Genomic DNA, 26,410 nt, shown 5'->3' on the forward strand with positions numbered 1-26,410 from the left:
CGCTGCTTTCTCAAAAGCAGGACTGGAGATGTTCAGATTATTTCTTTGTCTACAGTTTATCTTTTCCATTTTCTGCCTTAATACCCTGAAAACATTCCATTGTGGATGCTGCAAAGGAATACCTGCTCAGAAACATGCTCTGTGGAGGAAATTATTACAAGCACGTTATCTTAAGATGCAAAAAATCTGACTTTTTTAATAAAACTAAATCCTAAGTTGAAAAGAGCCTTCTTTTTTTTTTTTTTTTTGATAAAGATTTCATTTTGTCGTGGGCTCTTGCTGCAGCACAGAAAGAGCCCACAGGCCTTCACAAAGTCAAAAGCAACCACCTATGAATATTTAACCCATATTTGCTGTCCAGCTAGAAAATTCCTAGGATTAAGGAGAAATGCTTGGAATCTCAGCCATGTTTTTAAACTCCAGCTCACTCTGTGACGGCATGAGGAGACATGCACGCCACGGTTCGAGCTAGCAGCTGCCTTCTCCTACAGCAGCCTGATGGTTTGGCACCAAAAACCTTGCTGGAAAACCAGGAGCTGGAGCTGGAAACTCCTCTCCAAGTAGCCACCTGTGCTCGTGGTGAATCCCAGGAGGGATTTTGGGGGGCCCAGGTAGGGGCAGTGGTGGCACGGGTCCGTATGTGGTCGCTCACCTCCCCGGCCGCTGCGTGCAGCCCGTACTGCTCACAGATGGAAACCAGCTTCTTCCTGTTCAGGTGGCCATCCCTGGTGATCCCCAGGTGCTCACAGACCTCCTGAAGTTTCTCCTCGATCCAGTCTGGGCTCGGTGAGGCACCAGGGGAGGCGTTCAGGTCATCGGGGTTCCAGAAGCGCAGCTGTCCTGGAAATGGAGGAGATTGCTCTGGGGTCTGGAGTGGTCACCAAAACACCTGGGGGCTCTGCACCCCACTGGGGACCTGCTGCTGTGATGGGCAGAGCTCCTTCCTGGCTCTGCAGATCCCAAAGGATCATTTGTCTGAGTTCATCCTACTCAGAGCACACTTTGGATTTTAGGATATGGATACTGGTCCCAGCAGTATCAGACTCTACCGGGAGGTTCTGCTCAGCATTCCACTCACACGTGCCACCCCAGGGGAAGGAGCCTCCCGTCCACAGAATCATGGAATTGTTGAGGTTGGAAAAGCCCTCTAAGACCGTTGAGTCCAACTGCTCCCCAGCATGGCCAAGGTCAGCACTGACCCACATCCCCAAGTGCCACATCCACACGGCTTTTAATCCCTCCAGGGATGGGGACTCCCAGTGCCTGACCAGGTGCAGAGTGACCAGCTGGGACCGTGGCCAGGAGGATCTTTGGGAATGTGGAGGAGTCCAATGGTCAACGTGGGCTGGTGGCCAGGGAAGGGCAGCTCTGCTGCCTCAGCCACCAGCAGAGATGGAAAAAGGACCCTGCTACCCTGGGCAGTTATGGGATCAAGGGAGCTGCAAAGCCACCTCCTGGGGCTGGAAAAGCAGCTCTAGGAGAAAAAAGTTGTCCCCTTTGGATGGGAAAGGGGTTAGAGAGCAGCTGAAATATGGAAGAGGTGCTGACCTAATTAAAAGGAAGTTATTTATGGTGAAGATGGTAAAACGCTGGCACAGGGTGTCCAGAGAAATTTCCCATCACTGGAAGTGTCCAACACCAGGTTGGACAGGGCTTGGAGCACTTCCTATCCACTTCCTGGGATAGTGGAAGGTGTCCCTGCCCATGGCAGGAGGTGGCACTGGATGGGCTTTACAGTCCCTTCCAAACCATTCCATGACTTTATAGCTCCGTGACAATTAGGGAACATTTAATGACTGGTCCCTGCTGACATCTAGTGCCCACCGGGCTCCACTACAGCCAGAGCCCCCCGGGGCAGGAGTGGGGACCAGGACAGAGGTCAGGGAGACCAGGAACACCCACAGCAGGATGAAGAGGGCAGAGGGGGTGCGGCACAAGATGCGCCCTGCGTCAGCTTTCATCCCCAGCTTAGGGGGATGCCCCAGCTTGCTGAGCTCTGCACCAGCCGGGCTGGGATGCTCCACACACCCAGAGACCCTCTCCACGTGCTCCTCTGATCCCTCTTCAGAGCTGAAATGAGAACAAGCACATCCAGGTGCTGCTCTTTGCTCTTACCCTCGGCCTCGTACTCCTCGCTGCCTCGCGTCTTCCAGTGCTGGGGAGAAAACAAAAGGTTCCCGAGTTATTACTACTGCAAGACATCCCCGGAATGAAAGGGACTCTGGGATCAGCATCCAAGGAGCTGCAGGGCTCCAGCAATGCCGCTGGGCTTTCATCTCCCTGTTCCCTGCAGGCTGGGCTGGGAATCCAGGGCTCTTTGATCCTGCCTTGTTCTGGCACGTGTGGCTCTCCGGTGGGGAGAAACCACAGAGATGCCTAAAGCCCCACAAATGACCCAGGAGAGGGAACAGATCAGAGCCTGGCAGGGTGCTGGGGAGGGAGGCAGAGGATTTCCCTTCCAAGCAAACCATGCTGCTTTTCTTTGAGGTATTGATGGTCGAGGGGATGGGGATGCAGGGAAGATCATGGGCTGCACAGAGCTGGGTTATCCTTTCCTTCCAGAACCTCATTTGCCCCTATTTTGCCCCATATTCAGCCAAGCCAAATCCAGAAGTCCTCCACTAACTGCAGCTCTGTAACAGGAGAGAGCTATGCTGTCAACAAGCTCTTTCCTGAGCTTAACAGAGGGGAAAAAACCCACTCTTTGGTGGTCTTAAACCATCCCGCTCCCTCTGGCAGCATCCCATCAGCTCAGGCAGCACCAGGAGCAAAAGTACAGCATTTAAGGTGATTTCCTCATGTACTACACGTTGTACCAGCCCAGGGTATTTACTCCCACGTGATGCTCCCCAACATTAACTTCTGCTTTAGCAGTGGCAGATGTTGCCTCTGCAGCGGTACAAGTGGATACTTCTGCCTGCACGTGACTGATGGATTTGGAGTCAAAGTCACCCAGGACATAAAGAGGCTCTAAATCATCACAGAAAAGTTCAATACGTCTCATTCAGATTACAGCTAAAAGCCATTAATCTACAACGTTGCCATGGAAACTGGATTAGGTCACTGGACTTTTTTTAGCTCTGCTGCTGTTCCCATTTCAGCTGCCGGACCAGGCAAGGGCCCTTTGCTGCCGCAGCATCGCAACATCCCCTGAGGGATGGAAAGCAGGAGCTGAGGCAACAGGTGCCATTAAATCCCATCCCTGCAAGTTCTTTACAAGGAGGATGGCAAAACACCGGCACAGGGTGCCCAGAGAAGCTGGGGCTGCCCCTGGATCCCTGGAAGTGCCCAAGGCCAGGCTGGACAGGGCTTGGAGCAGCCTGGGCTAGTGGAAGGTGTCCCTGCCCATGGCAGGGGGTGGAACGAGATGGACTTTAAGGTCCCTTCCAACCCAAACCGTTCTGGGATTCTGTGAAATTTCCATCTGAAAATGCAGAAAACTTTGTGCAGAGAGAGGGTCTGCTTGAGTCCCAGAGATCCCATCGTGCAGGCACCCATCCTCATCCTCACCTAAGACAGCTGGGACACTGAGGGGAACCGGGCAGTGATGCTCAGGAGGCAGATCCTCTGCATCCAAGTCTTTTTGCATATGCAACATCAATACTTTTATATAGAATCAGATTAATTCAGCACCAGAACCCCCTCACTTCAAGGACTTGCAGCAAAACCAGACAAGCTGCTGCTGTCCCATTCCTGGAAGTGTTCAAAGCCAGGCTGAACAGGGCTTGGAGCACCCTGGGCTAGTGGAAGGTGTCCCAGCCCATGGCAGGGGGTGGAATGGGATGGGCTTTAAGCTCCCTTCCAACCCAAACCATTCTGGGATTCCATGAAACCACAACAACCCCATAAAAACCAACAACCTGAAGAAAGAACAAAGCCAGGGGGCTATGGGCTGGCAACCCCCTGACCGCGACCCCAGGGCGCTCGTGTGACCTCCCTCCCTCCCTCCCTCCCTCCCTGTGCAGGGCTCGGGGGTCCCTTTGTGCGCGGGGGGCTCGGGGTCGGCCACCGCCAGCAAGGGGACAAAGAGGGGCCAGGGCAGGCATGGGGGGAGGTGGACATCCCGATGTCAGGCAGTCATTGTCCCCCAGCCCCGGCAGTGCTACAGCTGGCCACGGGTCACACACACGGGGATCCCAGGAATGCGTTATCCTTCGGGAGGCGCGTGCTCGGCCAGCCCGGGGAGCAGATGGCCGTGGCTTTGAATGCTGCGGCGCGGGGCCGGGCGAGCATCTGCAGCCTGTGCCGTTTGCTCTGCCCAGAACAAGGCAGCAGCCACCTCTCCCCCCTGCCATCTGCTCCAGCCAGACAGACCTTTGTTCTCCCCCAGAATATATTGCTAATTAAGATGATGATCAGGAGCGCACGCCGAGCCCGCGCTGCTCCGCACGCCACGAGGCGAGCCCTCACCCCAGTGCTGGTGGGCCCCGCTCTTCCCAGATCCACACAGCAGCTCCCTGGGCTGAGCAGCCCGAGCAGAGACCCCAAAAAAGCTGTCAAATCTCCACACCTCGCTTTGCCAGGTGCCTTCAGCTCCAAAGCACCAGCCACACCAGAGACGCACCTTTTCTGGAGGCAGCCTCTATCCTGAGCTGTTATCCACAAATCCCGTCTTTCCAGGGCAGTCCCACTTTGGGAGTCTCACATTGAGGACCCAAACCCCAGGAGTTTCAACCTGAGGCTCCCAGAATGTTTTGCTCCAAGGCCAGGCCATGCTGGAAACAACTCTGTGCAGAAGCAAACACACAGAGGATGGGAGCAAGAGGCTCCAGCAGGCACTGAAGAGACAGAACTGGGATGTGCCAGCAGAGTCTACAAACTCAAGGCCAGGTTGGATAGGGCTTGGAGCAACCTGGACTAATGGAAAGTGTCCCTGCCCATGGCAGAAGGCTGGAATGAGATGGGTTTTAGGGTGCTTTCCAACCCAAGCCATTCTGGGATTGCATGAACCTGCAAGTAGGAGGGACCTTTCCCAGAGCAGAGCCAGGAGCTGGGGAAGGAGAGGTGACAGATGCTCCATGGTGAGGTTTGGAAGGCAGCACAGCCAGCATCCAGCTCCTGCAGGCCAGAGGGACCCTCAGGATCCTACCACCACCCCTGTACTCACAGCAGGGTCAGTGCCAAACCCAGACCCAGCTGCTCATTACTTTATCCAACAGCACCTGAAAAAATCCCTGGGGATGGAGGTCAGGGAGCCTCCCTGGGCAGTCGAGCCCAGAGCAGCCTCCCAGCCTGTCCTCTGATGTTTACGAGGGGAGGGAGGGAAGGAAACCTCTCAGACAGAGCCTGAGCCCTTTTAATTGGCACTGCTTGGGAGCAAGCACCAATTAAGGCACCCTGTCCCAGTTCCCAGGCCAGGGACAGCCCGGGCCGGGGGCAGGCTTGCGGAACGCTGGCAGCAGCGGCGTGTTTGTACACACAACAGGAGACAACCGGGCAAACGCTGCTCCCTGGGCCAAATCCCAAGGAGTCAGTGCATCAGGAGCCTCCAACACTCCCCTGGGACCCCTCAGCAGCTTCCAGCATTTCCATGCATACCAAGAGGATCTACTTTAGGGAACGAGACAGCAGTGCTGATAAAGTAGGGATTTCACAAGCTGAGCCTGTTTTTTGCTCCAGTTGCAAGGGAATTAACCATCCCACCAGCCCAAAAGGAGCATTCCCAGCAGGAGACTGATCCAGCCCCCACGGCACAGCCTGGTTGCACACCAGCTGGGTTAATTAACTGACCTTGTTAATAGACTACCCTTTACACCTCCGTGACAGCTAAAACTGAGGGGTAAGATTAGAGTAGCCTCTTCCACCAAGGACATCACTTCCCTGGGGAGCGTGGGCGGATTAACATCGATTCCAAGGTCAGGGCAGCCCATGTGGCCAACACCAGGAGATGGATGAGCATCCCTGTGGCGGTGAGCAAAGGTCACCGGGAGTAGGGAAAAGCAGCTGGGTGTGGTGGAAAAGCTTTTCTTTGAGGTGTTGGTTTGGGGTTTTTTTTATCATTTTTAAGCTCAGGAACAATACTGAAATCACAGAAATTGGAAATTCCTCCCTTGCTTTTCCACACAGGGTTGGGGTGTCCCCCTGCAAATGTGGCTGCAGAGGCTCCCAACTCCAAGTGAAGCCAGGAGACAGAGCAGGGAGAAGGCAGCAATGCTTCTCCCTCCCAGTGGAAAAAATCCCACCGCATGCTCCTGAATCAACAATACTTGGCACAGCAGGGCAGGCTGGAAGCAGCCCAGCTCCAGGGAAAAGCCGCTGTGGCCGTACACTAACACACAGCACCAACCCCAACCACTCGGCTCCTTTGGCTTTCCTGTCTGGGGAAGCAAGAGGAGATTCTGGGATTGAAAGCACTAGCACAAAGAGAGCCACAAATCTGGAGCACAAAATCAGGAATATGGATTTTTTGAGCAATTAGATGCCTCTGTCCCAGAGCAGCTGCAGGCTGTGGGCTCTGCTGCCCACCACTCCTTTTCCCCATCCCTTCTGCTGGAGCCACAGCCGGATTTTGGCAGCTGCCCTAATGGATGTGGACATGCTCCGTCTGCTCCCCGCCCACACCTCGTTAGCCACGGAGGCAGAGGCTCAGCCCTCGCTTAATTGCTGGCCCACGCTCCAGCCAGGAGCCAGCGGCGCCAGGAGCAAGTCACCCCTGGCTTCTTCCCGACTTCCCACGGCACACGGAGCAAGGGAGACGTTGCCTGGCATGGCTAATCCCTAGGGACAGGCAAAGAGGGTGGCCAGTGCCTTTACTGGGACATCCCAACCCCCTTTGGATGTGGGGATCAGCCATGTGTCCAGAGGTGACAAGGCCAGCCCAACACCCATCCTAGGGACAGGCAAAGACGGTGACCAGTGCCTTTACTGGGAAGGCTCCAAGCACATCCAAACCTCACTGGATGTGGGGAGCAGCAATGTCCAGAGGTGAGAAGGCCACCCCAACACCCATCCCCTCCCTGCTCACCTCCTGGCTGGAGGCGATGTGTGCGGGATGCGCTTCCTCGCTCAGTGGCTCGATGACCGTCACCTCGGCAAAGTCCTCCCCCGACTCCTGGAACTCCGGCAGGGAACGGCGCCCGTAGCGTTTGCCACCTTTGATGTACTTGGGTTGTGCTTCTGGGGAGGAATCTGGGGAATCCGAGCACAAAACACATCAGGAATGTGATTTTGGAGCTCTCTCGGGGCTGGTTTGTTGGGCGGAATTCTGAGCACCCGATTGCCACCACCGTTCCCGGTGGGCAAGCGCCAGCGGCTGCTCCATGGATCGTCACCACCCTCACCAGGGCTTTGGGTCCGATGGGTTCGAATTGGTTCTGCTCCCTGCCAACAAAAGCTGTTACAAAGTGGAACCAGAGCTTGTCCTTCCTCTTCCTCACCTTTCCTCACTTCCCAGATCAAGTTAACAGGATGGGGGGGGGAGGGGGGTAAAACCCCTGAACCTTGCCAGGAGCCTTGGATGGAAAGTCCATTAGGCCTCTCCTCCTTGCACTAATCTGCATTAGCAGCACCAGGCAGGTTTAATTAGGGACAGAGTTGCACTGTGGCAGCTCAAGTCTCCAGATCCCACAGACACCTGGGCGGCCGCCGCTGCTTTCCGTGGATTTGAATTTCAGCTCCATTAAAAATGCCCAAACAACCGGGCAAGTGGAAAAAAATTGGGCAAGTCTGGAGGGGGGCCGACAGGAGCAGCTGATCTGGGCGATGGTGGGGCAGGTCCCAGCCTGTGCTGAGCAGCCAAAGCCAACTGCAAGATCTAAATAACCCTTTGGAGTCATCATCTAATTACAGGGGCTCCACATTCCCTGGCTCCAGCTTCCTGCAGCAAGCTCCTGCCTTTGGAGACTGAATTATCCGGGAGCACTCGCAGGCGAGGATCAAAACAAAAAAATAAATAAGCACGTTTTGGGCTGTTTTCAGTGAGAATCCTCTGACGTCTGGAGCAGGGGGCAAATTAAACGAAGGACCAAATTAACCAGGGATTCAATTAGGGGAAGTCTCCGTGCCACGCTTTGTTTCAGTGTTTGCTAACCTGACTGCCGAAACCCCCCCAGGACTCCATCATCTTTTATTTTCCGCCACTTGCAGTGGCAAGAGCAGCAGCTTTTGAAAATTTTATTTGCAGAGGGCTCTGGTATAAAAGAAATGCAAGAGCACAATACTAATAAGGCACAGGGAAGCTGCTCCACCATTGACAAAGGACACACGGAAAGCAGCGGGTCTCCAAACCCCCCTACCCAAATGCCTCCTCGGATAATATTCCTTTAGATATAGGAAGAAAAGGCTTCGAGCTTGTTAGAGGGGGAAAAATATTCCACAACTTAGCTATGCAATGAATTATAAAATACACAGGCCGAGGAGCGCTTTGATTCCTGCAGCCCCACACTCCATCCAGCCGCGGTGCAGCTCTAGGGAACCAACCCAGCACCCGTGTTTGAACAAGGCCATTTTAACAAGATTTGCTGCAGCTGGGACTCAGCACATGAAAGTTGGGCGATGGAGTGCGCCGATAGAAAAATCAGGAGGAGACAGGCTGATTAAGGAAGAGCCCCAGAACAAAAGCAAACCTTATCACTCCTATTAAAGCCTGCCCGGTGGTGAACAATCTCCATCCAGCAGCTCTCTCTGAAATGCTAATATTTGTGGCTACTCATTCACCCAGTTATTTTACTCCCTCCCGCACAAGAGAGGGTTGGGAGCTTTGTTTTTCTTCAGGAATCATTTTTATTATTCCTAAGACAGAGCTGTACCTCCGTGCCCATCTGTCTTTGGAGAGATGGAGGAGGGGGAAGAAGCTGGAATTCAGCAATAGTGAAGCTACGGCTAAATTTCCTCCTGGATTTCCCGAAGAATCCCATTCCCAACCCCTCCACACTGACTGTGTTTACCCACTGCTGCAGCTGGAAATTCAGTGGTCTAGTGGAAGGTGTCCCTGCTCATGGCAGGGGGTTGGAATGAGATGGTTTTCAAAGTCCCTTCCAACCCAAAGCGCTCTGTGACTCTCTGAAACACGAGTGCCTTCACGCTGTGCCCCCTGCAAGCATGGGAATGGGAACAACAGGAGCACCTCCCCACTTCTGTGTTTTAAGCATTTGCAGGCTGGCAGCTGATTTCTCTCTTCTCTTTGCTCTGAGCACCACGGGCGAGCTTGTTTGCCTTTTGTAATTAAAAATGTGTGAAGCTCGAGAACATCCCCAGGAGGGAAAGGTGACCCTTCACAGCTTGAGGAGAACAAAGTTTGCTCCTGCTTTGCTCCAACTTCCAAACCAGCTGTGCCTGAGCCCAGCTGCTGAGGGGATTCCAGCTCAGGCACCCTGAAATCTCATTTCCAGAGCCAGGCTGCTTTTGTTAACACTGGGTTACCACTCTTCCCTTACCACATCCTGCAGCCCCATCCCTGGAAGCACAAATCCATCTCCTTTCCAGCACCATCACCTCTCAACCAAGTGTTCACAGACACCTCCCACACCTGCAGCATCCTCTAAGCCTCTCCATCTCCTGCTGTCCCAACCCAACTCCCCAGCACAGCAGCTGGTGCCCTTGATGTCCCCACTATTCCCAATATTTAGGGAATGCTGAGCACACACAAAATGAAAAAGCAGCCATCCATGCTTCTTGAATGCAGGATGAGCTGAACTGAACAGGTTCTCATTCCCAGCCAAAAACTGAGGAGGAAGCATTAGAGAATCATTAAATCTGGAAAAGACCTCCGAGGTCATCAAGTCCAACCTCAGACGGAAAGAGCTGCTCAACCCACGTGTGTTTTTAGAGGCACAGGAGGAGCAGGAAGATGTCAAAATCAAGCCTTTTACTGAGCCAGATGCCCATGAGACAGCCCTGTGTGCTATTTATCCCCAAAAATGCCAAATATCCCCCCTGAACAGAGGGGAGGATGCTCTGGTACCCACTCCTCCCTGCAAGACCAAGGTGAGATGCTGCTGCTCAGACCCCCACTATTGTGTGGCTGACAAATCACCAAGAAAGGGGGGGGGGGGGGAAGAGAAAAATAAAATAGGTTGAGCCCTCCCTGCTTCCTACAGCCCTCAGCAATGCGTGGACTTAGTAAAACCCACACTCCAGAGCTGGTGCCTAATTGGACACTGGGGTCTGATCTCCCCCCTGAACTGCCCCCAGGCTGGAGGAGGCTGAGAGAAGAAGCCTCTCACCTTCCTGCCCACTGCCCAGAGGGTTTGTGGCCCTCACAGTGCCCCCTGAAATAAAACAGCCCCCCCAGGCCTGCATTTCACAAGACCTCTCTGATGTAAGCGCCGCAGACAGAAACCATCAATTCCCTCTCTCGCTCCCCCCCCCATCCCGGCACTGAAACGTCTCCATGGCTGGAGATTTACACTTGATTTTCTGCCTTTCTGCGCCAGATAAGTCATTTCAAAATCCTGTTCTGCCCTCAGATGGGGAGGAGGGGGAGGCTCCCCTTCCCTGGGCCCAGCATCAAAGCCCTGGAGCGCAGACAAAAGGGGGTTTAGAGCAGGAAGACCCTCATCCCACAATCCCGGCGTTTAAAGGTGAAATTAATTTCCCTGCTGCTTAAGATTTGGAAGGGAGGGATGTTCCAGCTGCTGGGCAAAGCACAGGGCAGCCAGGATCTGCTAAATCCTAATCCCCTGAGGCAGCAGGTATGTCTGAACTCCTTCAAGTCCCTATTTCGTAACTCAGGTTCAGCAGTGGAGGAAGAGAGGAGCTATGGCTGGGTCACCACAACCCAAAATCAACGGGTTTTGACCCAAAAATATTGTCTGTCCCTCAACCACCCCTGTCTGGGCCGTGGCACTGGTTTCATCCCCACAGATGGGGGCCCTTCCAAAGGGTATCATCCCCACCAGCTCCTTTTTGGGAGGGCACTTGTGTTGCCTCCAAAAGGAGGAGGAAAAAACCGGGAAGGAAAAAACCCAAACCCCCTCGTGACCATAGGGATGATGGCGTCAAACTGCTCTTTAATTTCTCCTGGGTGTTCCTGTAATCCTGTACTCCACCCTGGTAATCCCTCCCTAGCCCAGCTTCCACGCACTTTTTATTTGCTATAATGGGGAGGAAAAAAGCCTGATTTTTCCCCCCCCCCAATCACCCACACAACTGGTTTGTTTTCATTCCTTTCCCCACTCTCAAATCTATTTTACTGTACCCAAGCTGCCCCCTCACTGCTGCAGTGATCCATGGACAAAGAGCAGCGGTGGCAGCAGCACCCAGCCCGGTCCCACAGGTCCCAAGAGCTAAAATGGTGATTATTTTCAACCCCATTCAAGACTTTTTCTGCTTTTCCTGGAATCTCCCCATCCCTCTTCCCAGCAGAGCCAGGCTTTGCCCAGCCAGCTGATGCTCTGGTTCACAGCTGGGTCTGTGTCCCCACACTGACATCCTCGAGGGGACAGAGCTGATGACAGCAGCACTGGAGCTCTGCCTGCCTTGGTTTCCAGGGCTGCTCCCCAGGCAGAGCGCCTGCAGCACCATCTTCCCTGCCAGTCTTCCCTTTGCAAAGGGAATTTAGCCTCTTTGCCAAGAAGAAAAAAATAATATATAAATATACAAATATATAAATATATAAATATATATCAGCTGCTCTCTGCAAGCCTGAGCGCTGCTCCCAGCTGCCGCTTCCTCCCGAAATGAGGAAACCCCATCGGCTGCTTCTGCAGGAACTGCAGCACTTTTGGTTCCTTGTCCCCAGCCCCTGGGTCCTGCTGTGACCCCAGAGCCCCGTCACAGGACCAGTTTGGGTGGAAGGGACCTTAAAAATCATCTCCTTCCACCCCTGCCATGGGCAGGGACACCTTCCACTTGTCCCAGGCTGCTCCAAGCCCCAATGTCCAGCCTGGCCTTGGGCACTTCCAGGGATCCAGGGGCAGCCCCAGCTGCTCTGGGCACCCTGTGCCAGGGCCTGCCCACCCTCACAGCACAGAATTCCTTCCCAATATCCCATCCATCCCTGCCCTCTGGCAGTGGGAAGCCATTCCCTGTCCTGTCCCTCCAGGCTCTTGTGAATAATCCCTTTCCATGTTTCTTTTTGGCTGCCTACAGGTACTGGAAGGGGCTGTAAGCTTCTCTTCTCCAGCCTGAACAACCCCACTTCTTCTCAGCCTTTCCTCACAGCAGAGGGGCTGCATCCATCCCTCTGTGCCTCCTCTGGACTCGCTCCAACAACTCTGTGTCCTTCCTGTCACCCCCTGGCTCCTTGAGCTGGGAGCATCCATGGGGACAAGGATGTGGGATCCCCTCGGCCATGTCACACAGACCAAACCCCCAAGCCCTCCAGTGCTCCCCAGTGACCTTCCCATCACCCAAATCCCTGGATAAAACCACGGCTTCACTGCACACAGCCTCTCCCTTCCAGAGCAAACTCCCCAGACGCAGCAAACAGCCTGCAAATCTCCCCCCACTCCAATCCCCCCCGCCAAATTAAATTTTCATTTAAATGATATGATTTAGAGCTCTTAACTCAATTTGTCCCAAGCCTGGGGCGGGCTGGAACACCAGCATTTCCACACTCCCTGACAGTTTGACACCAACAGCACAAAGCAGCTTGTTCTCCAAATCTCCAGTTTGATCTAAATTAAAAGAAGCAAAGACTTTGGCGTTAACCAACCTGTCAAAACGCATTAAAAATAAAATGCCTCCCAGGCCTGCCTGGCTCTGGCTCCCTACCTGCACCCCATGCCCTTTGATTTCCTGCCACTCCAACCCCAGCTGACAAACGTGTCCCCAAGGAGGGCTCTCCAGCTCCACTTGTAATTTCCCCTGCAATAACCCCAAATTTAGCCGTTTCTGGAAGATTTATTTACATTTCAATCAAGCTGGAGCTTCTCAGCCATATGATTCCCCCATAAATGCAGAATGCTGGATTAGTTCTGGCTCACTAGGGTGCTGGGGTTGCCTCCTGCCCTGTGCCAGCTCCTGAGCACGTCCTGACCTGCACTTGGAAGTTCCATTAAGGAATGCCGGGTGCAAGAGCTGCCATCACCCCTCTCGAAGCATTAAGAGCTTTGGAAACGAGAGGTGGAAAATAAAAATAATCCGTCAATCACAGCTCTTCAACCCTGTGGTTTTTGCAGCCTATTTAAAGGGGAAAGTTGTAATTTTGCTGGCAGGCTGCTCTCCCGAGAGTGGGATGCTCCAGGAGAGGAAACCTGGAGCTCCTCTCTCCCCCCCTTTGCTAAGCTGTTTTCTCCTTGGGGGATTTCACTCCCCTGCTGCTCCAAAGACAGGATTAGGGATTTACATACAGGTGTGATACCAGCTGGAGCTGCAGGGGCTCAGCCCTCACCACAGCTCCCAGTGCTCCCAGTCCCTGAAGGGGGGAAAACATTGAAGCTGCAACTGTATTTCCTGCCAAGGAAAGCCTAAAAAGCCACATTTTCAAGGCACACTGGAACAAAGCAAGGAAAAACCAGGACACTGAGGATTCACAGCACTGCCCCTGGACCCCTGGAAATGTTCAAAGCCGGGTTGGATGGGACTTGGAGCAACCTGGGACAGTGGAAGGTGTCCCTGCCCATGGCAGGGGCATGGAATGAGATGGGCTTGAAGGTCCCTTCCCACTCAAGCCATTCTGGAATTCTCTGCCCAGCCCCAGCCTGGTTTCTCAGGGGCTTCACTTGTTCAGGAACACCTCTGGAGCAGCCTGCCTGTTTCCTGGGAGAAATACAGAGAAGCTTCCTACACCCAGCTCATCTCAGACACAAGGAAACAGAATGGACTTTAAAAAAATAAAAACCAACACCAGCCCCAGCTGGGAAAAAGCCCCAGCAGGAGCAGGAAACCAACTCTTCGACTGCCTGGCCACAACTCCCTGCTCCTAAAGCATCCCTGGCCACCAGGAATGGTGTGGGATGGAGAGACCTGAGCCCATGTCACAGCCATGAGACATCCTGAGCATCTGAAGTGTGGTGCAGCTGTCTGCTCACAGCCATCCTGTGCCTCTCTGGGCATTTAGATCCTGGGGATGGGATAAGATACCCAGTGGCTCTGAAAACACTTTTGTTCAGGCTCCACAACAGACCTGAACTCCCCTTTCTCCCAAGATCAGCCTTTTCTGCTTGGATGGCAGCACCTAAAAAGCACTTTCTCTTCTAAATTCCTCTGTGAGAGCCACCCACAACCGCTTTGCCAATGAAAATGTACTGGTTTAGGTAATTTCAGTATTTACCTGGTTCTTGGAAGTGTTCTTCATTTGACAGGGTTCTGGATAAGATGAGGATAAGTGCTTCTTTAAACTGATCAAAGTGGACCTGTGGGGAAAAAAAGGAAGAAAAGAGAAAATCAGCTGGTGCAGGGAGTTAAATATGAGGCCAATAATCCAGCAGAAAGATGGGCAGCAGTGGGAATTGCTCAGATCACTGCCCCTGTGCCAATGGCCTTGGCAAGGGGCACAAAGGAACCCTGGAGAAGTGACAGCAAGGGACATGAAGACACAGCCAGCACCTCTGGGCACATGGGCAGAATCACTGCTACCACGGAAGGACCCAAAGCCACAGATTTCATGCACTGGTTGGGTTTTTACATCAAGCAAAACGCTGAAACAACGGCCAAAGGAGCAGGGAGCATCTCCATCACTTGAAGTGACCTGGCCAAGGTCAGTGGCTCCTACAGTGAGACCATTCCTGACCAGGGATGAGATATTCCACTGTGGAAATGCTCCACTGCCCTAATTAAGCTTCAAAAACCACTTCCCAATGTGGATGGCAGAAAAATCCCTCCCTTTCCGGGGTAGCCCCACCCCAGCTCCTTCCACAAGGGCTGGACCAGGAATAGCAGGCCTGGAGTGGGGCTGGGAAAAACAGAGGGATGATCCCACCACTGAGGGGGTTTTTTCCCCTCCTTTTTTTCCATCTGTGTCTTCCTGGAAAGCCTCCTGCCTCCGGGCAGGAACAGTCACAGAGAGGCTGCAGCATCCTCCACAGCCGTGCCGGGGAATGTCAGCAATTCCAGCCGTGGGGGACAAGGAAACCCAGGGACAGCTGGAGAAGCTATTTGACATGGGTCAGTGGCGAGGCAGAGCTGGCTGCCACCGTCTCTTTTGGCTAAATAAATCTTGGAAGAATCTTTAGCATGGAACAAGAGATTTTGTATTTAAAGAAATGCAGAGCCTCCAGTGAGGCTGCTCTGGCTGGCAGAGGACGAAGCCAGAGCTGCAGTCAGAGGGATTTTTCACGCTGTTGGGGAGGAACCAGCAGCAAAGTTCAGGTTTGAAGTTCCCCAGTGTTTTCTTAGGATCTAGGCAGCTCAAAAAAAGGCCAACAAGCTCCCTGGCAGGGAGGGGGTCACAGGTGAGCACCTCATGCCACAGCTCAGGTCCTGCCAATCACCCCTGAGGCTTTAAACATTTTTAAACATGTTTTTTAAACACAATTAAAAACCGTGTTCAGCAGAGAAGCTCATCAGGAATGCTTTCCTCTGAATACTAATTGCTGCCATCCCTTCCCAGACCCTGGTGTACTTCAAAAGGGACAGTTTACAGAGATAGGAGAATTTCCCCTATTAAAAAAAAAAACCCAACCAAACTTGACATTTAGACTAAATGAGGATGAATAAAAGATGAGGGTGTTCGAATTACAGGTTCCCTCCCCATGGGATCCTCTCAGGAAGGGAACTGTGACAGCAGGCAGAGCCTTGGATGGGACCTCACAGCAGCAAGAAAACAAAATCCACTTTGCATCCCTCACTCAACCCCATGGAATTGAATAAAGTCAAACCACCTGGGCAGGTGTGCAGCGCCTCTGACATCACCTGCTCTGCATAATGAGCCCCATAAGTCGTGTCTGCACTAACGAGGAGCAGGGAGGAGGAAGAGCTGAGCCCTTTTCAGCTGCACAGGGACAGAGGGGCCCGGCCCTGTGGCCACACTGTGATTTCACCTCGAGCACGGCATCCAAAGGAGCCCGTGGAAGCTCAGGCTGTGGAGCAGGACGTGGCCATCCTCCTGTGCTGCACAGCAGGATTTCAAATGCAAATCAGCAGCACAGGGACAGGCACAGGGCACTCCCCAATGCCCTCCTCACTCTGGAGGTGGAGTCCCAGCTGGCAGAGGGGGGAGATTTTTTCCTCAGGATGGGCCAGAGGTTTTCCTGACACCAGATAAGCAGCAAAACCAGTCTGTGGTGCACGTTTGACCTTGGATGTGGTGTGCCTGCACACAGAGAGTGCTTAGAGAGTTAGAGAAACACCACTGATAAAATTAGAGCTGGGCTTGAGCACAAGGCAGCCCTGGGGCAGCAAAGCCACGAACGCTGCAGAAATCCTCCTGTGAGGGTGGGGAGGCCCTGGCACAGGTTCCCCAACCCTGGAAGTGTCCAAGGCCAGGCTGGATGAGCTTGGAGCAACCTGGGATAGTGGTAGGTGTGGAATAAGATGAGCTTTAAGATCCCTTCCAACCCAAACCACTCTGATTCCACAATTCTATTTCGGTATTGCTAATTTGTGGATCTGCTCGTGGGGGTCTCCCAGCAATTTGGGGCTGATCCCAACCAGCCAGGAGGCAATGGGGGGCTTTGGAAGGTGATGGCACAATGTGCTGTCATGCCTGCCCAGCATCAGGGACAGCACACACATCCCTGCTAACCCCACAGCCAGACCAGCACTGCAGAGCCAGGTCGAGTCCCCAGCGAGGCGAATTTTCCCAGAACGAGTAAATCAGAGGCAAACAAGACAAATGCACCAACAGAGAGGCACTGCCAGCCCAGCCCAGCCTCCCCACGGCAATCAGGGACCAACCAAAGCTGTGGCTGCCGAGCAACCCCAGGTCCTCTGAGAAATCCCGACGCCTCTGCACAGCCAGCTCCCTCTGAAGCCGTGACTGATTAGCACTAGAAAGAGCTGTGTGCCTGTGCCAAGGTACCTGCTGCTCCCCGCTGTGTCCCTGCCATGCAAAGCTCTTGGCACAGCCGGGACAGGCCGGCGGCAGCAGCTCCTTCCAGCTTCCCTGGCCTTGATCTCAACCACAATCCCATTCCCAAAGCTCTGCCCCTGTCTGTAAACTCCTTCCAGCAGAGGCAGCCAGAAGGTTGCAGAGGGACACGTCTAGTGGGGGGAGATGCAGAATCATAGAATATCCTGATCCACAAGGATTATGGGGTCCAGCTCCTGGCCCTGCACAAACACCCCAACAATCCCACCCTGGGCATCCCTGGCAGCGCTGTCCAAATGCTCCTGGAGCTCTGGCAGCCTCGGGGCCGTGCCCATTCCCTGGGGAGCCTGGGCAGTGCCCAGCACCCTCTGGGGAAGAACCTTTCCCTGGTATCCAACCTAAACCTTCCCTGACACAGCTCCAGCTGTTCCCTCGGGTCCTAACAGGCCCATCTTGCAGGAACATCAGAACAGGGCAGCCTTGCACCCAAGCCTGGCATGCGAAACCCCACAGTGCATTAAGGGGAACGGCGTCACTGCGGGCACAGGGTGAGGATATTTTGCAAGAGGTCACGAGCCGTGGCACTGAAGGGAGCTGACAAGTGAAACCCCAGGCCACAGCGTCCTTGCTGCAGGCTGCCAATGCAGCAGTGCAGGTGAAACCTGAGCTCCCCATCCCTGCTCAAGGACAGTGCCAAGGACAGTCCCTGCACAGGGCCCAGAGGTGCCCAACTCCACAGAATCCCAGCACAGTTTGGTTGGAAGGGAGCTTAAAGCTCAGCCCATTCCACCCCCTACCATGGGCAGGGACACCTTCCACCATCCCAGGGTGCTCCAAGCCCCGTCCAACCTGGCCTTGGATGCTTCCAGGGATAGGGTCTGACTTCCAGGGACTATTCCCATCCTCACACATCACCCAGGCCCACGAGCACTGTCCCCAGGACACCTCCAGTTTGCTGCTGATTAAAGGGCACAGAGAGGGCAGACACACGGGCATACCCACACCCATCCCCTCACTGCCGCCATCAAGGGTGAGAGGAAACAGCCTTCCTGAGGAATCCCAGGAATTGCTGAGAGCATCACCTCTGCACACAATCCTATGAGGAAAAGTTCTGCAGGGGTTTGGCCACAAGTCAGGGCAGGATTTACACCCCCACACCAGACCCCATTAACCCCCAAACCATCACGGGGGAGGCTGCACATCCAGCCCCTCTCCGGATGCCAGCTCAGCTCCCAGTCCCCACCCAGGGCGGGAGCTTGGAACGAGGTGATCTTTAAAGTCCCCTTCCAACCCAAACCATTCCGTGATTCTGTGATCCCGGAACATTCATCCCTGGAGCAGAGCCCCCGGCACAAAGGCAAGCACGTGGCCCCACCGAGCTGCCCCTGAGCAGACAAAACCTTCCCCCGCTGCCCCCCTCCCCGGTGCCCTGCCATAAATCCCGGCCCCTGGAAGTGCAGGCAAACAAAGGCTGGGACCATCTGCGGCGAGGGGCTGGCGGGGCAGGTGCAAGAAGTCTGTGCTCAGGGAGCAACATGTTTGTGCTGTTCTCCCCATGAGCTTCCTAGGAAACCCCAAGGATCCGAGGGCTGTTAAATGTGGCTCATGCTCAGACATGGGCCATTGCTGCTGCCAACGAGCACGAGCGCCGGGGAGATGGGAGCAGAGGCAGCAGACAAAGATTATCCTGAGGCTCGAGTGGCAGGATGGAAGGGAGAACCATCCCCAAAGACAAAGGAGGGGATGAAATAAAACAGGATGCCTCGTGCCCTGGGATAGCCTGCAGGGATGGAGCTCTGGGTTGGGATGGGGTGAAGGTGACCCAGCACTCGGGGTGTTTTAACAGGGGGGGGTTTTGTGACAGCCACATCTGCCCTTCCTCTCTCTCTATGCTACCATCCCACAAGTGGCAAAGCCCAGGTGATAGGACAAGAGGAAATGGCTTTAAACTGAAGGAAAATAGACTAAAATTCAATATTGGGAAGGAATTCCTGGCTGTGAGGGTGGTGAGGCCCTGGTTCAGGGTGCCCAGAGAAGTTGTGGCTGCCCCTGGATGCCTGGAAACGTTCCAGGCCAGGTTGGATGGGGCTTGGAGCAGCCTGGGATAGTGGGAGGTGTCCCTGCCCATGGCAGGGGGTTGGAACTGGATGATCTTTAAGGTCCTTCCAACCCAACCCATTCCATGATTCTTTGATAACAGCACCTGAATGCTGGCTGCTCAAGATGACGGAGCAGCACAGAAAGTCTCTGGTGCTCCAGAAAATGCCACACTGCAACTCCAAAGGTCAGCAACCTCTGCCTGGATCCATCCCTGCTCCAGCTCCTGCACCACTCACTGTCAGCAGAAGAGCTATGGCCCCAGGGCAGGCGAGGAAGAGGAGGAAAAAGGAAAAATTCCTTTGTTCATTAAACGAATCATTTTGTTTGTGAAAACTGCAGTTTGATTGGAAATTGGAGTTGCGATGGCTGCTTGTCTGTTGAGAGCCCTGGCTGCCCTGTTCCACATTTTTCTGATTTTAATGAGCAGTGATGGGATTTCAGGGTGATTTCCAGGGAAGGATCTAATGCAGTCTGAGCACAGTGTGCCGGGAAAGACCTAATGCAGAGCACAAGGACATCCAGGCTGAATGCAGAGATCCCCCCAAGGGCAAGCAGCTTCTGCTCAATGCCCTGGCATTTAACTCCATAAAGGGACAACCACAACTGAAAAAGGGCTTTGGGAAGCCACCAACACCAGGTAACATGAGCAAAGGTGGCTCAGACAGTGACTGCCTGAGCGGGACAATATTTTCCATCTTAGAAAAATGTGCGTGACTGCACATGGCCCCACCGGTCTAACTACAGCTTAAGCCAGTGTAAATCACAGGCTCAAGCCCTGGATTTAGGTCCTTGTCACATCCCAAGTGGCTCAGAGTTTGTCAAGCACCTGGTGAGCTGGTTTGGGGAGGTGACCCAGGCCAGCAGCACCAGGAACGGCTGCCGGGGGCACGGGCGCTGCGTGAGCCGAGCGCTGGCACGAGGACAGCCAGGACCTGGCACTTGCTCTGGCCTTGGACACTGGAAAAGCACACCAGTGCACGAGGCTCAGCCTAAAGTGGTGGTTTCTGAGTTTCAGACCACCTCCAGTGAGGGCAGACATAGCAGCTCCCTTCCCTGTTATCACCAATTCTCCTCTTAGAAGTTGCCCTGTGCCCACCCCGCTGAACAGACCGGACCCCACAGGTCCTGCAGCGCCAGAGCCTCAGGAACATTGGACATACACAAATTATAGATATCAGTCTCTTCCCAAGGCCATTCCATGCACACAGGTGCTGCCTGCTTCCTCAGCCCTCCCCCTTTCACCTCCCCAGATCCTTACCCTGCCTAGGAGGTTTCCTTGGAGGAGCGTCTGCTGCAGTGCGGGGGCCACCTCCTCCAGGTGCAGCATGTGGCAGAGGTCAGTGAGCTCCTCCTGCCCCAGGGACCCCGTGCCTGTGCTGTCGAAGCTGTCGAAGAGCTCCTTGAGGCGAGCTTCATACTGGTCCTGCTCAGCTTCATCCATCCCATAGCCTGCCACGCTCACCTGCGGGAAGAGACGGGGCAGGTGACCATCGGTGGCATGGGACAGCAGAAAACCCCAAGGGCTGGGACAGGAGCTGCCCACGAGGCTGTTTGGGGCCGTGTCTGGTCGCATTGATGCTCCCCCACTGCTCCTGCCTCTCCCATCCCACTGGGGGAAGAAGTAACACAGCAGAAAGACCGAGGGGAAAAAGCCTGCAGAGCCAAGCCCTGGGGAGGGGACAGCCCAGGTGGCACGTTCCCAACTCCAGGAGCAGCTCATTTGGCTCAGCTGGAGCAGCTGAGGTGCTGCAGGGGGAAATTGTTCCCTTGAGCTCCACCGATCCTCAGGTGTTGCAGGTGATGCTTTGGTGAGGAGATCAACAAGCAGCCCGGCAGCACAGCTCAGCAGCTGCAGGGAGCAGAGCAAGGGGCTCTGACTGAGGAGGGGAGGGCATGAGACCCCAACCCAAACCCTTCAGGCCAGCCAGGCACCCTGCCCACCCCTTCCATGAGCACAACACAACCCCCCGCAACAAAGATGGGATTGTGGAATGCTTTAGGTTGCATAAAAACTCCATGATCAGGTCCAGCTGCCAAGCACTCCCTGTGCTGCTCCCCCTCAGGTATTTCAGGTCAAACCCTGCTGACAGGCAGCAAACCCAGAGCAGAGCTGAGCCCAGCATGGGGACAGCCAAAATCCTTCTGGTGTCCTGCACCAGGCACACAAAGCCCAGACCCAATTTACCTCAGGGCGTCATCTTCCCCTTCAAGTCAGGTTTTCACCCCTCTCATGCATTGCTAACAGAGGATCAGAGCCCCAGGAGCTGTTCTGGCAGGGGAGTAGAGGGAAATTTCCAGTCTGAAATGAAGGATTTGGCTGGATCTGTTTGCCCAGCCTGGCCCAGGGCTCCTCACCGGCTGGGGGTGGCAGCAGTGTCACCCAGCACCACAACACAGCCTTGGAGTGGACGTGCCACCACCCTGGGGGCACAACAGGCTCTGTCACCATCCTTGGGTGCACCAAGTGACAGTGGGCACTGCAGGGACCTGGTGTCCCAAGGATCGAACTGGACATCCTGGGATGCTTGGCCAGCCTCATCCACGACCCCACACCAGCCAGCCCTGGGAATTCTGTTTCAGTGATGCTGCTCAGGTTTTTTAGCCACATTTCCCAAAACAGGGGGTCCTACCCAAACCCTATCCTGCTCTGCTGTGGAGCAGCCCCCTCCCCTCCTCCTCCCAGGGTTCTGGTGGCTGCCTGTGTCACCAGCAGCACTCCTGGACATCCCAGAACACGCAGAGCTGCTCCAGCTGCTCCAATTCCACCCTGCTGCCCCACCACAGCCCAGCAACCAGGAAATCTCCTGGGCAGGCACTGCAGCAGCCATGTCCTTGATTTCACTGGCTGCAGGAGCAGATGCCAAGGCAAAGCATCCTCGGGGTCCCACATCTGCTGAGGGAGGCAGGGCTGGTGCCAGGCAGCACACAGAGCCCAGGGGACAGGCACAGCCCAGCCAGGCTGTCCCTCCTGCACTGCCACAGACAAGGATGGCCATGGACACTCCAGAGAGTGGACACAATCCCTCCACCTGAGCCTCACATCCTCCCTGTCCCATTTTTTCCCCTCCACATCCCTCTTGAGCTGATTTCTCATGGTGCCCAAGCTCTGTGGGGAGGAGGGAGGGCACAGACACATTCGACCTGGGGCACAGACGAGGAGGCAGCACCCAAAAACTCAGGTGCCTGCGAGCAGGAGGAAGGCAACAAACTTGTTTCCATTCCCACACTGGCAACCCCATTTCCCACCTGCACCCACAGGGCCAGATCCCAGTGTCAGGGAGCCCTGTCTGCACATTCCAGCGGCCCCAAAACTCACAGCCAAGCCTCCAGCAAAGATGACTCCAACCCACAGAGCTTCCCAAGCATTTTTGAACCTCTTATCTTCAGGGTCAGCCACCTCCTGCCCCCCCAGAGATGTCTCCAGCACCTGACCCTACTGCTACACTGCCAGAACCAGTTTCCCCAGTTAGTGCAGAGAGCTAAATGCCACCTTCCAATACATCCCCGAGCATCCCTGCTGCTGGAGCACTGGGATCACCCCTCTCAGTGCCACACCAGCAGAGAGCCCCAAAAACACATCCTGGGCAAGTCCAGCATCGGGGAGCCCATAAAACCAGCAATAAAAACACAATCCCCAAAGGAAAAGAGCATCAGGTGTGTGGTCCCTACCTCGCACCACCCCCGCCCTGCAGCCCAGGTGAGCTTTTGGCGAGGGCACCGCGGCTGTGGCAGCCTCACGCATCCCCACGGCGAGGGACGGCCGGAGCTCAGAGAGACACAAGCAGCCCCGCACAGCCTGGGGAAGGGATTTTTCTGCTTCCCAGCACTGAAACCATCAGGAAGGAGCAGAGCGGGCCAAGGCCGGTGCCTACCTGCAGTCAGTCAGCGCAGGGAGCTGCCGGCAGCCCGGCGATCCCGCAATCCTGCACAACCTCCATCTTAGGCAGGCGGCTCCCGCACGCAGCCGGCTGCGCAAGGTGACCCAAGATGCCTCCTCCCGCCTGAATTATTCAGCAGCGCTTCCACGGCGGGGGAAAAAACCACCCGAGCCTCCTACCTGAGGAGCTGGCGAGGCCGCCTGGCATCGCCCAGCAGTCAAAATAATGAGGTCAGCGGCATCGGAGCCCCGGCGTGCGCGGCCACCTCCAGCACCCGTGACGGGCGACTGGCGGCGGGGAAGGGGCTCAGAGGGGAGGGGGACAAACCAGAGGCACACAAAGCCCGAATTAAAGCCCGGCCTTTCATCTCTGTTCCAGATGGGCCAGCAGCTGAGATGCAGGAGGGCGGCCGGGATAATAGGGGCAGGCGGGCAGCAGCTGAGCGGGGGCTCCCCGGTCCCCCGCGAGGAGGAGAGGGGCCGGTCCCTGCTCAGGGCATCACTTTGTTCAGATTTATTGCTGGCCTTCTGTGTTGTCTCAAGTCCCCCCAGAATGACCAGCTTGAGCAGACAGCGCTGAAAAGTGCGGATTTAGGAGAGTCACCACCACATTATTCCTTGTTTCTGTTCTCCCTATTACAAGCCCGGGGAAGCAAAGAGCTCCGAGATGATGAGAAGAGGAAGTTTTCACCGGCATTTCTTTCCTGCCTTTAAATCCACCCCCCTCCTGAGAGCCAGATAACCTTCACAGCACACAATGTAGGGGCCTGATAGGACTGAATTCTCAGCTAAATTTAACTCAAACAATATAGGCTTAAACAGTAATTACCGCTTCGCATATTAAGTGCCTGGAATCAATATCAACTTTAGCCTGGAGCTAATGAAGACACAGGGGTGTGAAAACAGTATGAATTATAGAATCCCAGAATTATTTAGGTTGGAAGGGACCTTAAAGGCCACCTCATGCCAACCCCCTTCCCCTGGACCAACACAAAATCACATTTGCTGCTGCACAAGAGGGAGATTTTGAGGCTGCTCTGCCCGGATGCCCCCATGGGCTGCATCACCAACCAGGGCTATGGGTACCTTGTCCTTATCCCAAGCTGCCCTCCATCACCTGGAAGTCATCACCTCCAAGGGACAGCGAGGAAAACGTTGTTTTTGCTGCTGCTCTTAAATGCCTCGCCTCAAACCAGGGCCTGGCAATTAGCAGTAATTACTCAGCAGGGCAGCATCCTGTGGTCATCTCCAAAACACAAGCGCCCACTCCCTGGGATGTCACTGCTCCAGAGTGTCCCCCCTGTCCTGGGGAACACAGCCACACTCGGGCACTTTAAAGCAACTTTCCCTTCCCACTGCACTTGTGACAACCGGGCTGATGTGAACACAGCTGGCAAAACCCACCAGGACCCCAGTTTTTAATGCTGGGGTTTCTATGAGATGCCCAGCAGCCACCAAAACCAGACTATTGAGCCCTTGCTGGAAAGCCAGAACTGAGGCTGTCTCACACTCATTATCCCCTGCCCCTAATGAACCATCTCATCCATCACAGCTGCAGCTCAGCAGCTCTGCTGAATCATGGAATGACCTGAGCTGGAAGGGACCTACAAGGATCATGGATCCAACCCCTGGCCCTGCACAGACACCCCAACAATCCCACCCTGGGCATCCCTGGCAGCGCTGTCCAAACGCTCCTGGAGCTCTGGCAGCCTCGGGGCCGTGCCCATTCCCTGGGGAGCCTGGGCAGTGCCAGCACCCTCTGGGGGAAGAACCTTTTCCTAATATCCGACCTAAACCCCCCCCCAACACAGCTCCAGCCGCTCCCTGGATCCTGTCACTGGTCACCAGAGAGAAGAAAGAGCTCGGCACTCTGTCCCTGTGTCCACCCCGAAATCCCCACATCGTGTCAGGGCAATTTCCAGCTCAGCCCACCCTGCAACACCCCATCCCCTCTTGGAGCAGCAGCCCCACAAAGGGTCACACCGAGAAACCAAAGGCAAAGGGAAAAACAAAACCCAAAAGGACAATGAAGCACCTAAACGTCAGTAAATCACTTGACAGCACGCCCAGCTCTTCAAGGGTCACCACCAGAGTCAGCCTTACAGCTGGCGGTTCCTCCTCCCCATTGACCGCGCTCATCATTTTCCCTCTGCCCCTCAATGCCACCTCTCCCCCTGCACCCCAAAACACCCCCAGACCCTCCAAAGTTGGCAGAGAGCAGCGATTCTGTTAACCAAGCTCCACTCCCGATTAGCAGAGCAGCGATGGCGTATAAAAGCACTATAAATTTATGTAAAGAGCTTCAAAAGCAGCGCAGCGGTTTGAATATTCACGCCAGCCCGGTATTTGCATTGTAATAGGGCTTTTCACTCCCAGCCTTCCCTCCGTAAGGAAAAACAAAGCGCCCATCTGGTTTGATTTTGCAAATCGGGCTGGAGTCGCTCTGCAGTAACTCGGGGAGCCCCGGGTGCGATAAAGCCCAAGGTGGAGGCACAAAGCTGATTATTTCAGAAGTAAACAAAGCGACCCGGTAATTTATCCAGCGACGCCTCGCGCGCCGGGAAATGAGGGATTCGGTAATTCCCGCGGAGCTCAGACCCGCGCCGGCTCCGACAAACCCGGGCTGTGCTGAATCACGGCGATACCGCGTCCAGCGCCTTCCCTCCGCTCCGTTTTGGGGAGCGCATGAGGAAGATGAGCAGGATACACCCCAAACTATCACCCACCCACCCAGCCAGCAAAATCCCAGCACCGGAACCTCCTAGGCTGTGGATTTGGGCTTTCCCGGCTCCATCCTGACAGGGATGCTCCAAGGGAGACGGGGCCACGGTTGGTGGCCAGACAGCAGATGCTGTCTGCCACCCTGGTGACAGCGAGAGCTTTGCCGATGACAAAACAACTGCTGTTATTAATTCCTCCAGCCACAGCCGGCTGCTTCCAGGACTCAGCCCGGCGAGAGTGGTGCAGAACCCGCTCCCAGCGTTTGGAGCATCCCTCCGGGGACAGGGATGGGGTGCCCTTGGCAGGAGGGCGAGCGGCACCTGGTGCCTGTCACCCCGCGGGACCACTGCCACCAGCGCAAAGGGGACCTTGGGGGCTCTGGCGTGGCACCCACTCACAGACAGCCCTGAAACCGCCAGCGAACCCTCTGGCTAGAATTCCCTATCCCCATCAACCCCTTCCCCCAGCATCCCCCACTTCCAGCATCCAGCACCCCCCCTCCTCTCCAGCATCCCATTCCTCCAGCATTTCCCCCTTTTCCTCCAGCACCCCTCCCCTCCAGAGCCCCTTCCCCAGGCACCCACCTCGCCGCTGCGCCCCTTCCCCGCCGGCCCGTCCCGGCGCCCCGCACACGCGGCCGGCCCCGCCGGGAAGGGACGGGAAGGGGCGGGCTGCGCCCCGGCACCGCCCGCGGAGGAGGGACCGGGGCGAACAGCGCTCCCCCCGCACCCGGGGCTCGGTGCTACCCCTTCCCCTTCTTCCCTTCCACCGCAGCCGCCCCCGTCCCGGCCTCACCGGCTGCCGGTGCCCGCGGCGGGGCTGGCGGAGCGCTCGGAGCGTTGCGGAGCCGGGGGAGGCGC

General features: G+C 55.3%; 1 protein-coding gene across 10 annotated transcripts in view; it reads right to left on the minus strand.

Annotated features, from left to right (window-relative positions):
• The window catches only part of NIN (ninein), a 60,835-nt gene extending 34,425 nt beyond the window's left edge, over nt 1-26,410 (minus strand). For 6 of the 10 annotated variants that reach the window (XM_039552494.1, XM_039552499.1, XM_039552498.1 and 3 more), the window contains exons 1-6: nt 26,135-26,212; nt 20,211-20,414; nt 14,156-14,237; nt 6,965-7,128; nt 2,116-2,155; nt 653-840 (exon numbers count right to left, since the gene is read on the minus strand). In XM_039552494.1, coding sequence (XP_039408428.1) covers nt 653-840; nt 2,116-2,155; nt 6,965-7,128; nt 14,156-14,237; nt 20,211-20,393 — 657 coding nt within the window. In that variant the 5' untranslated portion in view covers nt 20,394-20,414; nt 26,135-26,212. Of the gene's footprint in view, nt 1-652; nt 841-2,115; nt 2,156-6,964; nt 7,129-14,155; nt 14,238-20,210; nt 20,415-22,824; nt 23,079-26,134; nt 26,214-26,345 lie in introns of those variants that run through there. The other 4 variants (XM_039552495.1, XM_039552503.1, XM_039552496.1 and 1 more) reach the window with 4 other exon arrangements.

Source organism: Corvus cornix, chromosome 5 (genome assembly GCF_000738735.6).
Source record: "Corvus cornix cornix isolate S_Up_H32 chromosome 5, ASM73873v5, whole genome shotgun sequence".
In the NCBI taxonomy this organism is placed as follows: Eukaryota; Metazoa; Chordata; class Aves; order Passeriformes; family Corvidae; genus Corvus; species Corvus cornix.